This window comes from Marmota flaviventris, chromosome 8 (assembly GCF_047511675.1).
Source record: "Marmota flaviventris isolate mMarFla1 chromosome 8, mMarFla1.hap1, whole genome shotgun sequence".
NCBI classification, from domain to species: Eukaryota; Metazoa; Chordata; class Mammalia; order Rodentia; family Sciuridae; genus Marmota; species Marmota flaviventris.
In genome coordinates, this window is record NC_092505.1 from 98,297,111 (window position 1) to 98,320,492 (window position 23,382).

The 23,382-nt window shown below is 39.8% G+C and overlaps 1 protein-coding gene across 5 annotated transcripts in view; it reads left to right on the forward strand.

Moving 5' to 3' along the window:
• The window catches only part of Golim4 (golgi integral membrane protein 4), a 75,909-nt gene that overhangs the window by 28,263 nt on the left and 24,264 nt on the right, over positions 1-23,382 (forward strand). For 3 of the 5 annotated variants that reach the window (XM_071615500.1, XM_071615502.1, XM_071615501.1), the window contains exons 2-7: positions 13,016-13,090; positions 14,359-14,408; positions 16,008-16,061; positions 17,986-18,136; positions 22,690-22,772; positions 23,274-23,357. In XM_071615500.1, the coding sequence (XP_071471601.1) occupies positions 13,016-13,090; positions 14,359-14,408; positions 16,008-16,061; positions 17,986-18,136; positions 22,690-22,772; positions 23,274-23,357 (497 nt within the window). The remainder of the gene's footprint in view (positions 1-13,015; positions 13,091-14,358; positions 14,409-16,007; positions 16,062-17,985; positions 18,137-22,689; positions 22,773-23,273; positions 23,358-23,382) is intronic. The other 2 variants (XM_071615503.1, XM_071615504.1) reach the window with 1 other exon arrangement.

The window sequence follows — 23,382 nt, forward strand, 5'->3', positions numbered from 1 at the left end:
ACCCCAGGGCTGGGGTTGTAGCTCAGTGGTTAAGCGCTTGCCTCACATGCATGAGGCACTGGGTTTGATCTTCAGTACCACATTAAAAAAATAAATAAATGAAGATATTGTTTTTGTCTACAACTAAAAAAATATTAAAAAATAAAATAAATAATGAAGTGCCCATCCCCTTCCCCTCATGTAGCAGTACCCAGTATCTTAGGGCAGAAGATACTCATGTTCAGGGCCACATGTGTTTTTAAACCCTCAGGAAAGTATTCATTTTCTGTAGCAAATATGAGAAAAGGAAAAAATTAAATGGGAAGGGTGGCATAAGGAAATCTCTGACCTTTTATTTCAATTTTGTTGTGAACCTAAAACTTTTTTTTTTTTGAAGTCTGCAAATTTTTAGATTGTTGTCCTAAAGGAGAGCTTCAAGTTGCCAAAAATGAGAATACAGGATTTTCACTGAGAATCCCAGTCAAGCTGGTGAAGCAGGTTTTTAGATATATACTGTCAACTTTGTCTCCCCAGTGAAGACTTTTTATAGTTTCTTATAACTCAGTTCTAAGATTCCTCAGTGGTAAACAGAAGCAGTTGAGCAGCTGGTAGTGGTGGACATCGACATCGGATGCCAGGATGTTTTAGGTGGCTGTGGAGGAAACAGGGATATACTCCAGGGGGTCCGGTGTTGGTTTTAGTCATGTTAGTGGTGGGGAACATAGACCTTCCTCATAGTGGCCTTTCAGCTGCCAGTAGCCTGCACATTACTTAGATTAGTGTCCATGCTCCTCTGTGCTACCTTGATATTCCCATTCAACATGAAACACATCTAAAATGGAACGAATGATGTACTTTCTCCTCATCTTCCTTGATCTTTGGTCCACATTTCACCCATCCTTGAATCTGTTTTTGTAGTGTACTTTTGAATCAGTCACTTTTGCGTTTTAAATCAGTATCCTAAACATATTTTGCTCCTGTTCATTCCCCTTCCTCTGTCAATGATTACTGTATATGTGCACATAACAAGTGAGTTTCCTTTCTCTTTGCAAAATCCCCCCTCAAAAAAGAAGGCATCTCATACTGGAATCAGCACAAAGCCTCCGCTATTACTGGCTGCTTTCTTCACTGCTTTATTTCAAACAGCAGAGCACTGTGTGAGGAAGACACATTAGCCCAAAATGACCTTGTTTAATGTGGTTAGATATTTCTGGAGGGCACCTGACAAAATCTTTTTTTAAAGACTGCAGTATTGTTTAAAATAATGTGGGTATTTATTCCCAAGATTGTGTCCTCACAATTGCAAATGCAAAATGTCTTTGTAAGCAAGGCTTTTTACAACAACAAGCAAACAAAAAACAAAATCAATACATTCAGGAGCTGGTGATAGAAAAAGCATGAATATGCCCCCATGGAACAAATGGAAATGGCAATCATCCTGGTTTTCATCACATCATCAGGCAGAAGTCCCCCAAATGCCTTATCTCAAGCATAGAGAAGTGTGCTCTAGAAAATGGTCAAAGAAGGAAAAAAAATGACTTAAGTTGATGTGTACATAGATTTTAACCATATGAAGAATTTAATAAATTTTTTTAAAAGATATATAGAAAAAAGGGACCTATCTAAATGTGTTTTATATTACATTTCACAGATAATTTTATTTATGTAACTAAAAATAACAAATGCCATGACTTTATATAGAGGTAGCTATATCATAAATCTCTTGAATTTTTGGCAAATTATCAAATCATACATTTATAGAAGTACATAAATCAGCAGCGTACAGCTCAGTGAGTTTTTACAAGGCAGACAGCATAGTCAGTGCTCACACCAAGAATCAAAACACCACCACTGCCCCAAAATGTTCCCTCTTGCTGTCTTCCCGTCATTGCCTGGGCCTCCGCCACATGCACAGCATAAACAGTAGCTTGTCTTCTGTCACCATAAATGAGGTTTGCTTGTTTTCTAACTTTTCATAAATAGAATCCTTGAGTAAGTCGCACTCTGCTGTCTGGCTTTTCTCCTTGAGGTTTCGTTGGTGGGATTCATCTAGGTGGTTACAGTGCATTTGTTCACCTGGCTGGGTGGTGTTTCAGGTTTTGAACAGCTTCAACGGATTCATTATACTGTGATAGGTACTTGGGGTGGTTCCAGTTGGGGACTGTTGTAAACACTGCTGCTATTAAAACTCTCCTATGTGACTTTTGGTGAATCAATGTCAAGTGTTCGGTTGAGTGGATGCCTGGGAGTGGGATTTATGAGTCAAGGTGTGCCCTCAGCAGCTCTGAAAAACACTTGCAAACAGTTTTCTGTAATGGTGAGAACAGTTTACATTCGTCAGCAAGGCATGAGCTTCCTCCTGCACGTTCTTGCTCTCAGTTTGTTTTCTGTCACTTTTATATTTTGATGAGAAAATAGTGGTATTGCACCGCGATTGCAGTTGGCATTTCTCTGATGACTAATTGAAACTTTCATACATTTGATGGCCATTAAAATATCTTTTAAAAAACATTTATTAAAATATACCTGTTCATCTTCTTTGTCCCACTTTTTTTTTCACTTCCCTAAAGTTTTGTATATTCTGTTTAGAAAAAAAAAATCAACATTTTTACAAGAGTGTGTCATTGGCATGTTGGCAAAACTGAAGATCTTCTTATATTTGGGCAAAAGGAAATTTAACCTTCCTTTGGGCTTATTTTTATTTTATCTTTTGCATTGTGGCAACCCTCCTAATTATTTTGTGAAACTGTGTTCTCTCTTAGATTCTCTGCTCTGTCTTCTACACACTTAGAGCTCTTTTTGATAATCACATAGATCCAGTTAAGTCATTTTTAGCACCAACTCATTGGTTCTGCCCCTGACTGTGTCACCACCTTCCTGTCAGCTCTGTGGTAAACTCTGTGCTGACTCCAGTGTTGGCAGAATTCCCCTGTAAATGTCCACAGCAGTGGGTGCAGCATACTTGCTAAACACTCAAGAGTGCTGGGCCTTCTTTCTGGAAATTTGGATGCAGTTGATTTGGGTTGAGGCCCAGGAGCTTATGATTTCAGCAGATATTGCAGATTATACTCATCTTCAGGAAGGTCTGAAGAATTTTGTTTTGGTCTTGGTGCTCTTACACATTTTCCCCGCTGTCTAGGTTTTCCCGTCCTTCCTCTAGTGTCATCGTTTCTCTGGGAGTCTAACTTGACATTTCCAGACTGAGTTCATCACTGAATAATAAATAAGTTCTTATTCCTGATCTTCCTCACAAACCTGTGGTACCAGCAACCTTCTCCATGTCAGCCGAGAATGCTCAGTGAACTGCTCTTCAGTGCCCATGTAGAACCTGAGCTTGTCATCACCTCCCCTCTGGTCCTGCTGCGACCTTTCCTCAGGCTGGACCCTTGTAGAGGGCCCCTCCTAATTACTTTCCCTGTTAGCACCTTGGACCCATTCAGTCGAACTGATCACTGTGAAGTCAGCATTGCATTTCTGCTCAGGACTCTGCAAGAGTTCTCCATTTCTCTGCAAGTCAGAGCCCAAGTCATCACAAGCCCCGCAAGACCCACAGATACCTGCCCTTTCCCCTCCTTCACCCTGTGCTTTGGAAGGTGGCTCTGCCCCAGGCACACTGACCCCACTGACCTCACTGCTTCTCTTGGAACATCCCAGGAATGCTGGTGCTGTAGGGCCTCTGCGTGGGCTGCTCCCTCTCCCTGGAGCACTTGTCTCCTCGCTGCCTGTGAAACCAGCTGCTTCACTTTTTCAGGTTTGGCTCAAATGTCTCTTCAGTGAGACCTGCCCTCGCCATCTATTTAAAAATGAAACCTGGTTCACCCTCTCCATACCTCCCGTCTCCTTCTGTGTCTTTTATATTTTTTTCTCCCCCACTACCCGTGGCACCAATTACATTCTTATATATTATTTGTTGTTTATTCGTTATAATCTGTTTCTCTCTGTCAGTATATAAACTCTTCAAAAACTGCTTTTTTTTAAATGCCCGGACATACTGAGTGCTCACTTAAATATTTGATTTGTTAAATGAAATATTCAGGATGTAATAGAGATAAAAGACCTTAAATAGTATCTCTTTATAAGCCAGAATTTTATGAAAACCTTTTCCAAGATATGTTGCCCGTTTTCACATGTTGAAGTAAAAACTTGAAATTGAAGGTGATGAAGGCGATGAAGGTGGGAATGCTTGTTTACTGCTGCATTGATTTGATGGAAAATCCAGGGGTAGCCAGGTTCATTCTGACCTGCATGTGGGTGTTCTCTGCAATACAATAGAAAAATCATTTAAGGGTTGATACTTGAGCACTAAATTTTAGGATGTTCCCTCCTTGCTAGCATTTCTTAAAGTATTCTTAGAAGTAGGTTTCCATGGGGGGGAGGAATATCAGATGACTAATGAAAATTAAATGTCCTTTTTTGTTTGATTCAAGCATATCAGTTTTGAAGAATATATGCATAAATTCATAGATGCATTGTAAAGATAGTGTGCCTTTGCATATTTAGCTCATCCTAAGGGTATTCTTAACACACCCTTGTGTCAGTCTGTGGGACCAGGAAACTTCCTTCTGTCTCTTCCCCCTCTCCATTTCCTCTCCTTTCTCTCCTGCATTTGTTCCTGAAATACTATAGGCTCTTCAGATAAAATCTGACCTCTGCCACACAGGTCTATTGATAATATCTAACCTTAGAATAACTGGCTGTTATTACTCTGTGTCCCTGCCTTCCTAACCTGTATATACCTATGCAGTCCTGCACGACTTGAAGTATAGCTTTGCTTTCTAGAGTGAAGCATTGTCATGGGACAGGAGCATATTTTCCCCTCAGCACTCTAACAGATTCAGTTAGTAAAATGTGCTGGCTCAGCCAACCATTGCTTCGTCCCAGCCTGCCTAACCTTTGGTGATCTCTATAATCATCTTCTGTCTTACCTGTCTTAGCCTCTTCTGACAACTTAAATTGATTGATTGTAAGCCTTTGTAAGAGTAACTCCTACACCTTGGTGTTTCCCAGGGTGTCTGGAACATGTTGGGCTGTAATACAGTAGCTCTGTGCTGTTGAGAGAAGAATCCTTTCCCCAGAGTGAATAGATTGTGTCTGAAAATCAGAATGATTATTAGTGGCTCAGCACTTGAAAGAATGCCAGAAAGAAAACTAGTGCAACAAATATATCCTAAGTCAGCTAGTACAGCCCTTGCTGGAAAAATCCGAATCTCAATTAGAGAGTGCATGGGGGAAAAGCCCAAGTATATTTTTATTTAAAATAGAAGAGGCAGTTAAGCACCAATTCAAATCATGGTTAAAATTTCCCCTTAAACTAGTTCATAGACTGTATGCATTAGCAAACTTAAAAATAGACATTTGTGTGAACTATTATAGGAACTTTATTGTGCAGTTTAAAAAAAAAAATTACTGCAATTGCCATGCAGTAGAGAAGTATCTAATCAGACTGTTCTTTTTTTTTTTTTTCTTTCAACATTCTGAAAGCATCTATATTTCAGGGCTGTGATTTAAGTAATGCTAATCTTATGAGCCTATACATCAACAGATGAATTTATATTTAATCTCTATTTTGTTATCTGTCTGTTCTCTGGGATGTATGAGTACTAATGAGCCAGGCAGTGTAGGAATTCAGTTAGGAATGCTGGGGCATAAATGATGGCAGACACAGGAAGGAAAGAACAAACAGTCTTCAAAATACATTTGTTCATTGAATAAATATTATTGAATACCATTAGCTATTAAGAACTGAGGGATGGGGACTGATGCAGTAATGGGGACCTGACATACAAAGGAGAAGAAAAGGAGTCAGCCAGTCCCAGGCTACAAGGCTGGTAGTTTTTTCATTTATTCTCTCTCTCATTCATTCATTCATCCATCCAACATCTATAGAATGCCTGTGATCTAGTAGTGCACCAGGGGTATCAAAATGAAATTGAGCAAATGAGAAGCTTTTGTTTCAGTCTCAAGCTTCTTTTCTAGTGGGATAAGCATACAACAAATAAGCAAAATATGTAGTAGATAGTAATCAGTGTTAGAAAAATTAAGTAGGAAAAGAGATTGGAAATTTTGAAGGTGGGAGGCAGGTTGCAATATTGGAGAGGTGGTCCTCAGCAGGAAGATGTCTTTTTAGTAAAAATTTGACAGAAGTGAGGAATCTAGTCTTTTAGATACCTGGAGAAGACATAGTGGAAACCCAAGGAAAAGGCAGTATGGGCAGTGATTTCTGGCATGTTCAGGGAGTAAGGAGGCCGTGGAGCCAGAACAGGATGAACAGTGGGTAAAGCCTTGTGAAGGCTTTTGGTTTCACTCAGCATATGGATTGGGAGGGGTTGCCCCATCCTGGCCTTGAACATGAAGTGTTGTTAATAATTGAATTCAGCTATAAATTGTGAAGGAAATTGGAAAGGTTGTGTGTGTCAGTTAACTTTCTGTCACTACAACAAAGTACTTGAGGTAATTAACTTGTAAAAACGAAAGGTTTATTTTGGTTCACAGTCTGGGAGGTTCCCATTCATAATTCATTCTTTGGTTCCATTTTTTTGGGAATGTGACAGGGCAGCCCATTGTGGTGGCAGTGCATGGCAGAAGAAAATTGCTTACAACATGAGATAGAGAACAGCAGAAAAAAAGGAAAGGGGTGGTGGGTGAGGTCCCAAAATCTTCTTTGAAGACATATCGCCAGTGACCTAAGAAGCTCTTGGTAGGCCTTGCCTTCTAGTGGTTCCACCACCTCCAAGTAGCACCACCCTGGGAACTAAGCCTTTCACATAACCTTTAGGGTACATTCCAGATCCAGAGTATAGCATTGTGAGACAGGACTGAGTGAGAAGTAAAAGCTGGACTTAATAAAGTTTGGAGTCATCTGTGAAGGACCACAGTGAGCCATGAAGAGGGTGCAGAGCAGGCTGTGCCTTAGGATCCCCTTCCTTCCCTACCGCCGGGGGCTGCAGGAAGAACCTAGTATGAGCCTTGAAATGGCAATACTTGTCTGCTTCCTTTTTTCTTTTATTTATTTGTTTTATTTTTTTTTTTTCTAAGGCGATCTCCTGTCTTCTTTCTTAGACTTGAAGTAAAATTATGAAAGGAAGAAAAGATAGATGGAAAAAAATGTATCTGTTTTGTTGTCTTTATGTTGAATCACCAGCACACTGTTCTGTGGAGGAGGGGTGGACCTGTGCCTGGCTTCCACCCCACTTCCGGCTACCAGAACCATAACCCAAAGTTTTTCTTAAAGACTGTAACAAATATCTAGGCCTTTAGGCCTAATAAACCTCCAAAACCTAAAATTGTTGGGTTCTGGGAACTGTGTGTATTGATTTCCTTTATGTGCCTTTTTTATTTTTTTCTTTTTAGTTTGGGAGGGAGGGGTCATCCTTCTTGCTCTGGTACTTTCCTCAGCCAGAGTTCTCCAAAGCACAGATGGGTTTGTTTTAACTTTGATCACACAGAGATGATAAAGTTGCTTCCAGATCTTGATGTGACTTTGATGCCAAGCCTGGGTCACTTGTTTGCTTTGTAAAGATAAAAACATCAGATTGTAGTCTGAACTGAAAGCAAAGTTCCATGGGTTGTCACTGCCGCTAAAGAAACATTGCGGTCCCTTGGCTTCAGGTGTTAAGGGACTTAGCAGTGATTTCTGCCTAATTTTGGAATGTCACATTCTAATTCTGAATTGGAGCACTTTGCTCTGAACTGGCATAAATGCCTATTTTGCCCGCAAGTGAATATATACAGCTAATTTCTTTTGTGGCTTTCAGATGGAAGTCAGAGCTAAAATGGAAAATTGCTGCAGGAAGCTGGCATGTTTTTAAAACTCCTGAGTGTTTTTTAAGAGGAAATAAAACCTCTTTCCATTCTTCACTGCATGGAAAAAATTATATTCATTTTTCAGTAAGCAGGGGAGGAAATGAGTATTATGGATTTTCATATTTTTCTTATAAATGCTTGTGTTTCAGATCCTATTCCTGTTGCAGTCTAACTTTGCATTAAATAACTTGAACACTGAGATTGAGCCATTGTTTTTATACTTATTTTTCCTTAGGCTCGTTCAGTGCTGTGAGAATACTCATTATATACCATTTTTTTGTCGTAGAGTATCTAGCAGCATTAGTTCATCTTGACTGATGCCCTTGACTCCATAGTATAAATAGAAAAACAGAGATCGGTGACAAGGATTGATTAGCAATCCTCCTTCTAAGTGCAACAGTAAACCTAGCTAGATAAATTGCCACTCTAAAAGCCTGAAAAATGTTAGTAAAAGAAATTAAGGGTGTGCGTGTGAGCGTGTGTGTTTAAATAGTGAAATTTTCTAGAAGTACTATAAGGACACAAAGATTCTATTTGGTCTGTTTTACTCTCCAGTTTTTATTTAAAAAAAAAAAAGGCTTAATGAGCTATGGGGATGTTTATTTGCTTCTCTATTTACAGGGGAATTTTTGTAAGTAAAAGAAAACAGAACCATATTATTGCCATTCAAGTCAGTGTATATATGGTAATATGTGTGTGTTCTTTGTTTTTTATTAAACTTATAAATATAAGATGGGAAGGACTTATGAGAGATTGTTTGATTCCTTCTCTTGTACATTTTTTTCTTTTCTTTTTTTTTTGGTACCCAAGATTTAACCCAGGGGACCCCTACCATTGAACTACATCCCCATCCCTTTTTATTTTTTTATTTTGAGACAGGGTTTGTGTTGCTGAGGGCCTTGCTGAGTTGCTGAGGCTGGCCTCAAACTTGGAATTGTCCTGCCCCAGCCTCCAGAGTACCATTGTGACCTGCATTCTCTTGCACTTTTAAGCCAATAGATAGGTTAAAAAACTTCAGCATTTTATATTGTTCACTGTGTGTCAGGCAGTGTTCTGTGCACTTAATATATGAGTGTTCCCCCATGTATGATAGGGTTATGTCCTGATAAACTAATAAGTTGAAAGTATTATAAGTTGAAAAGGCATTTCATACAGCTAACCTTCTGAAATTCATAAATTGGCAGCAGGGTACACTGCAGAGTGTGGGTTGTTCAGTCACTTGGCTGGCTGAGCTGCCGCTTTCCACCTCTGCCCAGCATTGCAAGAGAATGTTCAGTCACCTATCACCAGTCACTGTATAAATAAAAATTCAAAGTACTGTCTGCACTAAGTGTATATTGCTTTGTACCATTATGAGGTCAAAGAATCAGAAGTTGAGGACTTCCTGCATATTCACTTATTTAACTCTAGTATGCATTTGAAGAAACAGGTAATGTTATTATCCCTATAGACCCTAAAAGGAAACTCGGATGCTAAGAAATTCAGCAGCTCACCCCATAAAAAATGAATCTGGGATTTGAACTCAGGCACAGGTCTGTGCTCTTAGCCATTACATTACCACCTGCCTCTCCCCTCTGTGCTCCGCTTCCCCCTTCTTTCTAGACTTTTTAACCCGGGGTTGGTTTCCACTCTGCTACCCTTTACCTAATGTGCCTTCCTCAGCTTATAGTTTAAGGCCTCTTTTTCTATTTCTCTTTCTCCTGAGAGTGATGAAGAACAGTGCGTCTCCACATTTCCATCACTCTTTGCTGCTGTGCTCTTTCCTCTTCCTGCAGTGTGGTATCCTCCAACCCTCAAGCCAAGTCTGACTTCTTAAGTTATATTACATCAGGACCAGAAGCTGCTGCTGAAATAATGGCTTGGCCAGTTCTGAGCGAGACATTATTAATAGTGCAATTACCTCATGGTTTCTTCATATATTCTTCATTCCTGTTTACCACATCTTTTTTTTTTCCTTCCATATTTGCAAAAATCACATTTGTCTGGCCTTAGACCTTATAATTAGTGATGTGACTGTGTAGTCATGCATGTGTTTCAGATTTCCCAGGATCTTTGAATCTTTACCAGAGTGCCCAAACACGCCTCCATGGGGGGTGGGGGGGCATTGCACAGGCTTTATGTGAGTTATTTATGACAGTTTTTAAGTAAGTATCCTAGAGTCTCCTGGCTCTCCAGACACACTGCTGCTAATATGTTGAATGTGTAAATTCCCATTGAGAATGAGACTGTCAGAGACAGTTGTATGGTTCAACTTGATAAATGGGTCCTTCGGACCTAGGTTGCACATTATCTTTTTGACTGAATTCCAGGGAAGAGAATACAGACTGAAACGCCATCTCCTACCTCTCTGCAGCACACTCCACCTGAATCCCCCGTGCTCCCTCTCTGCTTGATCCAATCTGGTGGACTCTATTCTCTTTGACGATGAAGTCACACTGATGAGTTATCTGCTTCCTCAGTCAAAAATCGTCACTACCTGGTTCCCTGGAACCACACTTTGCTGCCTTATTTTACTAAGTAAATAACTTCACTAGATTTTAAATTCAGTTTTTTCTCTATCCTTAGCTTTCCATAATAATGTTAGAACCCGAGGTTGCTGGGGGTGGGTGATGAGCACCCCAGCCCTCACATATGCCTCTTGACTGTCCTGCTCTTTATCATCATCGCCATCATCATGGTATTGCTGTGCTGGGGCTGTTTCCCCCTTAATGGGTGACCCTCCATTCAGAAGCCCCTAGACTTGGGACCCATTGCTTCTGCTTCAGCTGTTTCAGCAAGATCTTGCCTGTTTTGTCCTTTAAAAATGAAGCACATGCTTGCTGAAGTCCAGTCTGTAATGTCACCTACTATACCCAGATTCCCTTTTCTTTCCAGAACTGGGACTAGAACTCAGGTCCTGGCACATACTAGGCAAATGCTCTAACACTGATCAACATCCCCAGTCCTTTTTTATTTATTTTGAGATAAGGTCTTGCTAAGTTGCCCGGGTTGGTCTTGAACTTCTGACATTCCTGCCTCGGCCTCCCAGTAGCTGGACTTACATGGGTGTGCCTCAGTGCTTGGCTTCAGATTCCCTTTTCACCTTCATGCTTATGTTCCTACAGCCTTCTACCCAGACCATAAGACCTTTGGCCAGTGGATTAGGAGAGACGCAGTGTTTTTGTGCCCAGCTGGGCAGCTTAGGTGTTTCTGTAGCAGCCTACTCTTGCCTCTGTTGTATCATGATAGTATTTTAATTTAGTATTTAATTCCCCTTATGTTCCCTGTCGTGGAATGAGCGCACAGTTTAGGGCTTGGCTTACTGAACCTGTATAGTGTTAATCTTTATCCTTTGTCTGTTTATCCACCAAATCATTCAAGATGAGGATATTAGTAGCAATCCAGGAAATCTTTGGATTTCAACAGGCTTTTGGAATTGACCCAGGACCACACATATACATGTTTGAAAAAATGTGGTTTCCCAACACTGGAATTTTAGTCCAGGTAGGGACCCCATACATGTGGGGTTGTATTGAATCCCTTTGTAGTAATAATGAGGGAAAAGGATGTCTTGTGAATCAAATAGGCAGCCTGGTAAAGGACGGAAATGGGGCAGGGCTTATTTTGGTGATTGGCTGAGGATCCATGCCATCAGGAGACTGCATCAGGCCAGTTTGTGTGGTCACAGGAGTCCCAGGTGTTTTGGCAGAGATGTTAGCAGGGGTGCTAGTAGGCACAGGGTCTGTGACAGCTGCATGTGGAACCCCAGGAAAGGGAGGCTTATGTGGGACGACAGGACGAGATGCAGTGTGGGAGAAGGTGGAGGATCCAGGAGATGGTGGCTGTGGTGGAAAAAGAGTGGCAGTTGCTGGGAAATGGCAGCTGAGATCGAGGGAAAAGGGCAGGAGAATCCCTTTAGCAGCACAAGCGGAGAGTAGGGCTGGGGAGGCGAATTGCTGGGACCATGATGACTTTGGCAGCAGCCGGTAGCATTGGGGAAGTTGTGTGTATCATACCTGTCATCTGGTGATTGATGGTGAAATCATGGAATGCCATGGAGCTCGGGTCTGGTAAAAGAATGGAGTAACGGGTTTGGCCTCACATGCCAGGGAATGAGATCATACTTACACAATGCTGAACAAACAGGATCCAAGGGTACATCAGAAATGTAATCCATCCTCTCCCCATGTCCCCTCATTGCCTGTTCCAACCACTCAGGCCGCCAAGTTTTCTGTTCATGGGTGAAGCCTAAGACAGACTTAGCTGCTGCTTCTGCTTTTCTCAGATTCGAAAAAACAAAACATAACATTCAGTGGCTTATACCCACACAGTGTCCGTTTGGCAGTTTTTCTGTCTGGTCCCGTGTCATTAAAAACACTTGGTTCATTCAAAGTTGGGCTTTTCCCTCTCTCGCAGCTTCTGCTTCCTGCAGTCATGAAGCCTGCAGCAGGGAAGAAAGCTGGGTTCAGTTTCTCCCTGGTTCCCCCAACACACTGCCTGTGCTCACCGGCATCCCTGGCCTCTGCAGAGTAGATGGGTGGGCGGAGAGGACAGAGGGTCTTACAGAACTGACCTCTGTTGCCATTGACTTCTTTGGGCCTTGGCAGCTGGTAGACCTGACTCATTCTTTTGTGGGCTCTTTTATGGGTTCTTTGGAGAGTCCCTCCCCACTCCAGCTCTGTGCTTCTCTTACCTGTTTGCCTTGACTTAGGCCAGGGTGGGATTGCACCCTCTCTTTCACCCCAGTGGCGTGCTGCCAAGGTTTCCTGACAAGGTTGGTCCAGGCAGTCTCTGCTCAGATGAAGATCATGTTGGTTTTGTAGTACTGAGGAGAGATCTGGGTGGAAATATAGTGGCTAACACAGGTGAGAGCAGGAAATAAAAATGTGGGGACAGCTGATCTGCAGGTGGTGGTTGAGGGTAAGAAGGTGGACATTGTTGGCCAGAAAGAGATAGTTGAACCTCACAGAGATAACCTGCATTTGAAGACAGGGGAAGAAACAGTTTCTGGCAAAGAAAGCAGATGTATCAGAGTATTTACTCTAGAAAAGGGGACACTGTCTGGGAGTCAGCCAATAATTATGTATCTTAATATGTTTATCCCTTATCAAGAAAATAGAACGTATAATGCATTTGTTTTTATTATAATTGTGTAAGGGCCCTACACTGCTTTCTTCCTGTTTTGAACAGATGTCATTATTATGGTAGAATTTCTAATTCTTTGAAGAAAAACTTTTAACTCTTCTCTTTGCAGTTGTGTACGAACATAGATCAAGATTAGAGAAATCCTTGCAAAAGGAAAGACTTGAACATAAGAAAGCAAAGGAGGGTAAGTAAATTGCGCCATGTGTCTTCTGTACTTTTCGTACAATTTTAAAGCATCATGGGCTTGATTATGACTTTTATTTATTTATTTTTTGGCTGAAATATTTTTCAAATCAACTTGAAATCAGTGTTCTAGATAGTCAGAGAAAGAGATATGCTAAGCATTGTGCAGCTATTCCTGCTTGAGATTACATTTGGAATCTTTCGTTTTGTTTGTGCCACCTCAAGGTAGTTTATATATTGGTTATGTGTATTATTTCAGAAGTAAATGACTTTTTATCTGAATGTTACATAGATATATTACCAACACCTGGAACTTCTGTCCCAGATGGTGGGGGACAGCAAGCCTTATTCAGTAGATGACACTTTTGAGAGACATACAGATACCCATGTATAATACAATGAATCGATCACACTATCTGCTGTCTTTTGAATTAAATATTTCTTTTTTAATCCCTGAAACCCTTTATTGGCACAGCTGATTGGTTCGGTTTGAAAAAGTAACGTTGTATGCAGGTTTTAGGCAATGCTGTTGATTTTTGTTAGGATTTTCCTATAATGCACAGCCCTCATTCAGCTCATGGCTTGAAGTTAAAGTACAGTCTTATTTTTAGTTATTCATGTTTTGTGATAAATCTTGAAAACAGAGTCAGTATTCTGTCTGAACCCTTGGTAGGGTAGAAAGGCGAGCTGGGAGGTTTGAATTGGTTGGGAGCTTGGCTGACCTTTCAGTTGGGCCTATGTGAAGAACAGAAGTTAACATCATTACAGTGCTCTGAGAGGATTGAGTCTTCTTGTCTTCAAATGCAGAGTGATTTTATAGAGCCATCTAGTGGATAATAAAGTTTTCAGAGCACTAAAGATGGCTTGGATGGCTTGATTTCTCTTTTTAGGGCTTGAAGAATTTTAGTATGCCATCTAGAGGGTAGCCATAAATCACCCTTGTCTTCAGATGTGCAAGTATTTCCCCCCTCAATTTCAAAACAAATTAACCACAGAGAGATTCTAAGTGCACTTTTAATCAATTGGTTTTAATGTGAATTTTGTTGATGCAGGATTTACAACTACAAGGTAAGGAAGAAGACTGTAATGTTTTCTTTAAAATTTTCTAAAGCATTCAGAGGGTAGTATAAAGTATATAAATCATCAAGTAGATTGATTTAAACCTAAAACATTTTTGCAAGTCTGAGTGGTTTGCCTTTATTCTTCTAGATGTTTTACAGTTCCACAGTGAATGAGTTTATACTCTATTTTCTCCATTTTGTCTCCTAGATTTCCTTGTTTATAAATTAGAAGCACAAGAAACACTAAATAAAGGAAGGGTAAGTGTTTTTTGTTTGCTTGCTTTTGTTTTTTCTTCCCTTAATTTGTTTTCATGAAACTTGAAGGAAAGAGAAATACAATTGCAAAATATTTCATTCTGTTGATCACTAGGATTGTAGGATTGACAGAATTTTTTTTTTTCTTTTACTATCCAAAAAACTCTAAGAGGAAGTTCTTAAAATATGTTTTTTTTTAAAATTTACCTTTACTTATCACATTATTGATGATAGTGGTAAACTGAGAATAGCTTCAATGTTTAACAATGCAGAGAAGATTATTTTTGTTCACTCATTTATTTGTTTATTGGGTCTCTTGTTATAGGATGTCATGCTTTGCTTAGGTTTTGCAAGTGTAATCTAACACAAGACCTGGCCTAGAGTTGGCATTTAAACACAATTGTGCAATGAATAAAGGAAGGAAGGAATGATATTGGCATTTAAAAATATTGGTAAAGTCCAAATTTACTAGAGAAAAGCAAGTCATTCTCTTACTCCAGGAAAAATATACAAGCCTTAGTTGAATAAAACGCTAGTGTTTGGGGGTATTAAAACTGAGAAAAGTCAGTTCTTTGAATTGCCTAGGAGGCCTTCAGCTTTCAATTCTTACTTGATTTTAAAACCTTAGCCAAGACCATGTGCAATCTATTCTACATTTTGTAATGTGATTTTCTTTATAAGTTAAAGTCATAAAGCAGTGAAATAAAATGATAAAGCAAAAATGTAGCTTATTTTAGAAGCTGTGAGCATAAGAAAAAACATACTTAAAAATATACTTGTGTTGGTGATGGAGAAAAGCAGGGGTGTGTTGGGTATAGGTAAATCATAATAGTGAGGGGAGGGAACATTCCAGGTGTCTTTTGTATACTGACTAGATGTGGCTGCCCAGGATGGTGGCAGTGTGTGAGGCCCCTACATGCAGATGCTCCACTGGACCCCAGAGCTGCGCCCCTGAAACATGGACCTGAACATGCAGATGAGCCACAGGCTTAAGCTCAGGTTCTGGCCCTGACTCTACTGCTTAATGAAGCATTTGCCCTGGGCCTGGTCCTTGGCCTATCTCCATTTCCCATTCTGTGGTAAAATCCATCTATGTTGAGTTTCTTACCCACCAAAAATGAGAGAAGGAAGGTATCTGTTCTCTTCCCTCCCTTAAGTCATGCTGAGCTTGTGAGACCTGGGGTGCAGTTGACATGTCCCCTTTCCCCCCTTCCCTGCAGCACCCAGCGCAAGGTATTAGCCATGTGCAGTCATCATGTGTCTCACCAGTTCCTCCCTGTGTCTGGGCCTTGCTTGGTTCTTCAGACTATGAGAGGCAGAGCTCAATTATCTCTTTAAGGGCCCTGTCATCCTTTCATTTTATGATTCAGTGTCCCACATTTTCTTCTCTAAAATCTAGCAAACCTATGAGAATATAAAAATTTTATTTCTGCTATTAAATAGAGAGGTAGCCCTAGAGACATCCGGTTTCAAGCATAGAATACGTTTTATCTTATACATGTGAAATAAATGAAAATCTTTTATTAGGACCTTGAAGCTGTCTTTAGCAAGAGAACCAGATTAGTTTCCTTTTGTTGACTTTTTTTTTTTTCCAATTTACAGCAAGATTCCAATAGCAGATACAGTGCATTGAATGTCCAACATCAGATGTTGAAAGTGAGTAATTTAAAGTTGTTCTTCATGAATAAATGAAAGGATTAGTTAATATTTGGATCAATGATCTTAAAAGTGATTAAAGAAAGTTTACAGAGGGTTGGTTGTGTTATAGTATGTTAAAGCCATATTTAGTTAAAAATTACATATAGTTGTAGTATCCCAACATACTATTCACGAAGAACATGTTTGATGTATCACCTGATTTCTTTTACAACAGGCTCTTTGGTTCCCTCATTTCCTATTTTGCTGGGTTTTTTAAAATATTTTTTTAGTTGTAGATGGACACAACCTTTATTTTATTTATTTATTTTTACGAGGTGCTGAGGATCGAACCCAGTGCCTCACGCATGCGAGGTAAGCACTGTACCACTGAGCCACAACTCCAGTCCTATTTTGCTGTTTTTATTGTTAAAATTGTTTATTTAATTTCTCAGTCATTTTCCTCAGGCATTTTCTTTTATCTAAGACAGACTGGAGACTGTAGAACTCTTAAAATGCTTCCTTTGTGTTACCAATATTTAATAAATGTACTTTTACCTACCACAGGAACATAGTTTACTATTTAAACATTTTCCTTCCTTGGTCCTCGGGTAAAATTCATTACTGTGGATCAGGAAGACCAAAGGAAAAAACTCATTGTTTCTGTTAAGCTAGAAGAGATGAGCATCACGTCATTCCACAGGGCGTGGGCAAATCCTGCCATCCACTCCGTCCCGCCAGCTCTTTGTTTTGTGTTTTCTTTTCCCCATATCAGTAGGGCACAGGCTTTTTATTGAAACCAGAACCTTTCCCATTGTCATGAGTGTAGTACACAACTTAAAGTTGACTGTCATTTCACAATAATCATTTGGAGGCTGTGGCATTTAACTGAACTATGATTTCATATTGGGTTATAATAAAAATAAGGTAAATAGAAATCAATTCTATTGACTTATTACCTCCTGAAAAAGGAAAAGAGTCTGATTTGTTTATTTTTTCTCTTTATTAAACTGATTTACTTGAAAGGCTGAAAACCAAAGAAGAGAAATTTGGCCCTGTGTATCTATGGGTTCTGCATCCATGTATTTAACCAGCCTGCATGTTTCTGGAATATTTGGGGAAAATTGAATCTGTAATGAACACATACAACTGTTGGCCTTAGCATTATTCCCTTAGCAATATAATAGTGATTTAAGTAGCATTTACCTTGTATTAAGTATATAATAAGCAATCTAGAGATGATTTAAAATATGGGTTGGGGGAGCTCTGCAGAGGTTATACACAAATACTGTGCTATTAAGAGACTTGAGTGTCTGTGGCTTTTGCCATCCAAGGGGTGTCCTGGACCCAATCCTCCATGAATACTGAGGGAGAATTGGGTGTTGCTGGGAAATTAACAGATTGAAAAGAAGAAAGTTATAATATTTGTGGAGGGTAATTAGCTTTATTTCATTTCCACAGTAATTTGAGTCCCTCAGACTTTCTCTAAATCCTTCTCTTTTCCATCTTTCATGCTAACTTCTTGTTGTTCCCAATGATGCTAAAAATTAAGGGAAAAATTATTTTTGGCCTTGATCTAAACTATTCATTTGAAATATGGGGGAAATGGGGGATTGCTGCACAAAGGAACACCAAGCTGAGGAAAACAAAGCCAATGTCTGCATTTCTTCCTACTTCATCCAAGAAAAAGTCAGGCAATGGGTTGTTATGCTAGGTGTGGTGGTGCATGCCTGTAACTCCAGGGACTGGGGAGGATCACAAGTTCAAGACCAGCCTGGGCAATGTAGCAAGACCCTGTCTTAAAAAGGGAAGGGGATGTATCTCCATCGTGTTCAGGTGTCCCAGGTTCAGTCCCCAGTACCACGATAAAAAAAAGAAAGAAAAGAAAAAAGGGTGTTATATGATTTAGAGAATGTATATCTCTGCTCAAGTTTTTGTCTTGCAGAGTCAACATGAGGAGCTGAAGAAACAGCACAGTGACTTGGAAGAGGAACATCGTAAACAAGGAGAAGACTTCAGTAGAACATTCAATGACCACAAGCAGAAATACTTGCAACTTCAGGAAGAAAAGGAACAAGAACTTTCTAAGCTAAAAGGTATTTTGAAAATCAAATTAGCCAGATGATATGTAAATAAGTAGTCATGTGAATGTTTCTGTAGAATAATACATTTTCATCTTGTTTGTTTTTGTGTGGTGATTGATTTCCATGTATCTTGTGTGCCTTTACCAGCTACTTGCTTCTTTGTAACTTTTCGTATTTATCTTAATGGATTTGTATAGGGAAGCAAAATAAATGACTCAGCCTATTCTATTCTATTTCAATGGGGCATATGGCCAATTTGGGCAAGACAGTTCTCTGAATGTGTGTTTTGAAACATTTAGCATCTTAGATTCCCTACCTGCTACATGTCTTCTGTGTTCCTTAGTTACTGTCATGATCAAAAATTGTTCCATACAGTTCCAAAACTCCCCAGGGTTTGCAGGGAGACCTCTGGTTGACAACTGAGAGGAGCTACAAAAAATTCAGTCTCTAGTTGCAGACTGCTGTGAACCTGGGCTTTTTCAAAGACTAATGTGATAATGGGCAAGTTGTGTTATCACCAAAGACTCCATTGCCCTTATCTGTTAAATAAGGATGACCATAAATGTATACACCTGGTAGGGTATGGTGTGAGCAGGTAGAATAGTGATCAGCAGACAGCGCATTCACTTCACTAACACCAGGGGCAGATGTTTTCATAGTAATAGGGAACAAAAGGCATTACTTCTTTGAGTATGAATGAGTTCAGGAAACAAGTGCATTCTGCAGTCCAATGCATTAGCACTAAGTAAGTTTGGAGTGTGAATAGTGGTTTTAAAAGATACTTGGTACATGCAAAACCAGTTGTGAAATCTGAATAAGGCTATAATCTTTTGTACTATGCAAACAAGTGGTATGGTTTAGATGAAGTATCCCCCAAAAGCTCATGTGTGAGAAGTAGGCCACATTTACTAAGATTCATGGAGGAAAGCTGGGTGATGGGCACATATGGCCTCTCTATACTTTTATTTTGTCTATAAATATCCCTCCCTCCCCCCCCCCAAAAAAAAGAACAAGCTATAACAAAAGCCCTGTAGAAATAGGTAAGCTATGACTGAGGCAATCGTAGGAAGGGTTAAGGTGGTCTTGCTAGTTGGGCCAGTGTTAGCAGGTGGTACCCAAGACAGTGAATGTGTCCTTGGCATGTCAATCGTAGTGGGCAGGTGGTGAGGATTTATTGGATACGGAAAACAAGAAAGACTAAACACTGGAAGCATTCACAAAAGGTGGCATAAAGGAAGAGAAAACCAGAGGATTCTAGTGTCTGGGAAAGTCACAGCTTTGTGTGGAGGGGCAAGAGATATTAGCTTGTGGATACACTATTTAGTGTTTGCTAACTTATGTAAATTCATTAAAATATATGGATAATACGTAGATCCAATAAGAAATGAGAAATAAAATTTTCTAGAGGCCTGATTTATACTTCGGTACATTCAACTTCAGCAATAACCCTGAAAGACAGGTTTTTTTAGGTCTTTTTACCCCTTACTCTTAAAATTCTTTTTAGTTATACTTGACAGTCTACTTTGACATATTTATACAAACATGGAGTATATCTTATTCTAATTAGGATCCCTGTCTTGTGGATGTACATGATGTGGAGATTCACTGTGGTATAGTAATATATGTTCATAGGAAAATCATGTCAGATTCATTTCCTTTTTGCCACCTTTTGTGAATGCTTCCAGTGTTTAGTCTTTCTTGTTTAACCACCTTAACCCTTTCCTATTCCCAACCCCTCCCTTCCCTTCATTCCCCTTTGTCTAAACTACTGAATTTCTTAACTTTATTGTTTTAGTTGTGCTTTTTGTCACTATGACCAAAATACCTGTCAAGAACAATTTTAGAAGAGAAAAAGTCTATTTGGGGTCATGATTTCAGAGGTCTCAATATGTAGACAGCTGACTCCACTGCTCTGGGCCTGAGGGGAGGAAGGACATCATGGCAGAAGAATGTGGTGGAGGATAGTGGCTTAGGACATGACACCAGGAAGTGGAGAGACTGAGAGAGCTTTCCTCACCATGGACAAAATATAAACCCCAAAGGCATGTATCCCCAGTAACCCACCTCCTCTACCCACACCCTGCCTTCCTACCATCTCTACCCAGTTAGTTCCTATCAGTGGATTAATGCACTGGTTAGGTTATGGCTTTCATAACCCAGTCATTTTACCTCTCAACTCTCTTGCATTGTCTCACACATGAGCTTTTGGGGGACACTTCATCTAAACCATACCACTTACACAGAGCAGAAAGCAGAACCGAGGAAAATAGTAGGACACGTAGGTGGGTTCTGAGAACTGAGTCTCATAATCTGATCTGAACTTCCTGGCACCCAGGACAAAAGGGGAAATACAGTAAGTATTGGGGGTTCAGTCATCAGAAAGAGAACATACCGGTGAGTTAGGAGAACAAAGACAGCAATACTTCTGATACCAATTTTAAAAGAAACTTTTCTGGAGACCTGAAACAACCGAGTGTGGACAGTGACTTTGACACTTTCACAGACAGTGTTCACACTAGCACCTTTGTTTGATTATGACTCTTGACAAAACCACAGGACAGTAAGTTAAAGCACCTTGTGATCAGTGCAGGTCAGTGGTGGCCAACTAAGTTGTGGAGTCCAAGCAGTCTCCGGTAGTTGAATGTGATACAAGGAGAGAACTTGGGACTCCTAGCAAGGTGAGCCCATAGCACAAAGCTAAGATAATCACCCTTCATTATCATCATTCTGATCGCCAGCACGGAACCAAGTGAACCTCTTCATGTGGATGATCTCATTTAACATAACAGCCACTTAGGTGTGTTTGTTGCTCAGCCTCATTCAACAAATGAAGAAGTAGAGGCCTGCTCTAGTTAAACAGCTAGCTTAGGGGAGCCCAGCAAAGGCCCAGGGGCCACCACCATTAAGTTTATAGCCTGAAATTTCTTCAAACACTAGCACAGTTTTGGTATTTCAAATGTGTGTTGTGTTAGACTGAAGGCCACCATCCGATGGCACACACCATAGAGTCCTCTTAGATTGCCAGTGGTATCCAGTTTTTACTCTTGAGAAAATCCATTTTTACATGTAGGTGTGCTACCCAGTTACTAGCCACAATTCCCACCTGATTCCTGATCTCTCCCCCAAACCCAATCACAAATCCAATGTCCAGGGATCAGGAAGGGTCTATAAGGGAGTAAAAATGGCAAGAGCTTTATGAGAGCTGGTGATTAATACTTTCCTTCTGTACTAAGCATACATGGTGAGTTAGAGCCTTGGCTGAAGGAGATGGCTATTATTTAGGGACAGTTTGCCCCAGGACAGTCCAGATTCATACCTGCTGTCCCAACTAGGTGATCACAGAACCCACTTTACATCTCCAAAGCATCTCTCATTGGAAAATGATTATATAGCCACTATACTAACACTCAGTTTCTGCACAGTGTTTTGAACATGAGAATTGGTCCAGTGTTGCTGGATTTTGTCAGAATCAGTTTCTTTATTTTGAAATGGTGGCGATGTGAGAAATACTATAAAGGCCAGCATTTCAGGGGTCAGATGATATTTGTGGCTTGAATTTGGCTCAGCAACTGTCAGTTCTTAATCTGCAATGCCCAGATACAGGAAGTGATGAAAATCCACCAAGGTGATAAAAGAGATGGATCTAGAATCTTTAAGTGGAAAGTTTTCCCTGAACAGTAGTGCTTGGGAGAAGAGGACTTCATTCTGACTGCTACAGTCTTACATTGTTGCTCTGAAAACAAACAAACAAACAAAAATAACTGTCATATAGCTATTAGAAGTTGAGCCTGGATTAATTAAGAATTCAAGGGTAAGAAAAAGAAAACATCTAGTTTTTTCACAGATAAATAGGATTTCTCCTTGTTTGTCTGTAATTTTGTGAGCTGCCTTTGTAATTGAAGTACCTTTAGAGGACTATGCAAATTACACCGTGAGAAATAGAGTCTGTACTTGCTGATAACTTTAATTTGTGAAAAGACTCAAATCTGAGACCATTCCTGCCCTTTACATTTTATTCCTAAGGGCTTGCTTATTAACATAAATATTTCATTTTTAATTCATGTTTAGTTAAAAAATTTTTAAATTTTCATCTACAACACATAGCTTGTGTAAAAGTAAACCACTGAGCCAGGTCCAGAGAAATCCCCGTTGTATCCCAATATCATGTCGTTTTTGTTGATTTGGATTGTTATCCTATCAAAGTTCAAAGCAAATCCTAAAAATAAGTTATATAAGGCCAGACATGGTGTTATATGCCTGTAATCTCAGCCACTTGGGAGGCTGAAGCAGGAGAATCATAATTTTGAAGCTAGCCTCCACAATTTTAGTGGGACTTTGTCTCAAAAATAAAAAGAATATAAATGGCTGGAGATGTAGCTTAGTGGTATATCACCCCTGGGTTCAGTTTCCAGTACTGGGGCAGTGTGTGTGTGTGTGTGTGTGTGTGTGTGTGTGTGTATAGGGGGTGGAGGGAAGATAGAGGCTTCAGATTTAATAAAATCAAAAACCTGAGAATTTCAAGGCTTTATGTGTGTGTGGTTTTTCTTTTCTTTTTTCTAAAATAGAAACTGTGTACCATTTGAGAGAAGAGAATAGACAACTAAGGAAAGCTCACCAAGACATACATACACAGCTTCAAGATGTCAAGGTAAAATTTAACCAGACATTTGCCTTTTGGGTGTTTGCCTGCCATACTGTGTAGAATGACTTTAAAAGTCATCCCCTAATTGACCTGCTTTACAAATCCAGACTGTGACTGTGGGCTTTGCATAACTGGAATGTACCTGATACGTTCACCCTTTAGTATTGTAAGCTAAAGGTGGTCCGAAAATTGAAATATTTTCATTAATACTGAAATTATTCTTTTGTCAGATGGTTGCATATTAACAAGATTTTTATTGGCAAAGTCTTAAAAATAAAGAGATATTTGCTGCTTTGGTTTTGATTTCATTGTAAATGGTTATAGTTGGGTAGCACATTTGAGATTTTGGAATACCACAAAAATCATAGTCTTCTCTCTCCAATAATTTTTAAACGAAACAATTGCTGCCACAACAAAAAAACAAGCAGGTAACATTGGGGTGGTCATACCAAAGAAGAACTTGTCTTATAATATAAAGTTCAATGTGTAAAATTCTCTTTTGTATAGCAACAGCATAAGAATTTACTCTCCGAGCATGAACAACTTGTAGTGACTTTGGAAGACCACAAGAGTGCACTAGCTGCTGCACAGGTTAGAAGGGTAGCAGCCTCTGTGG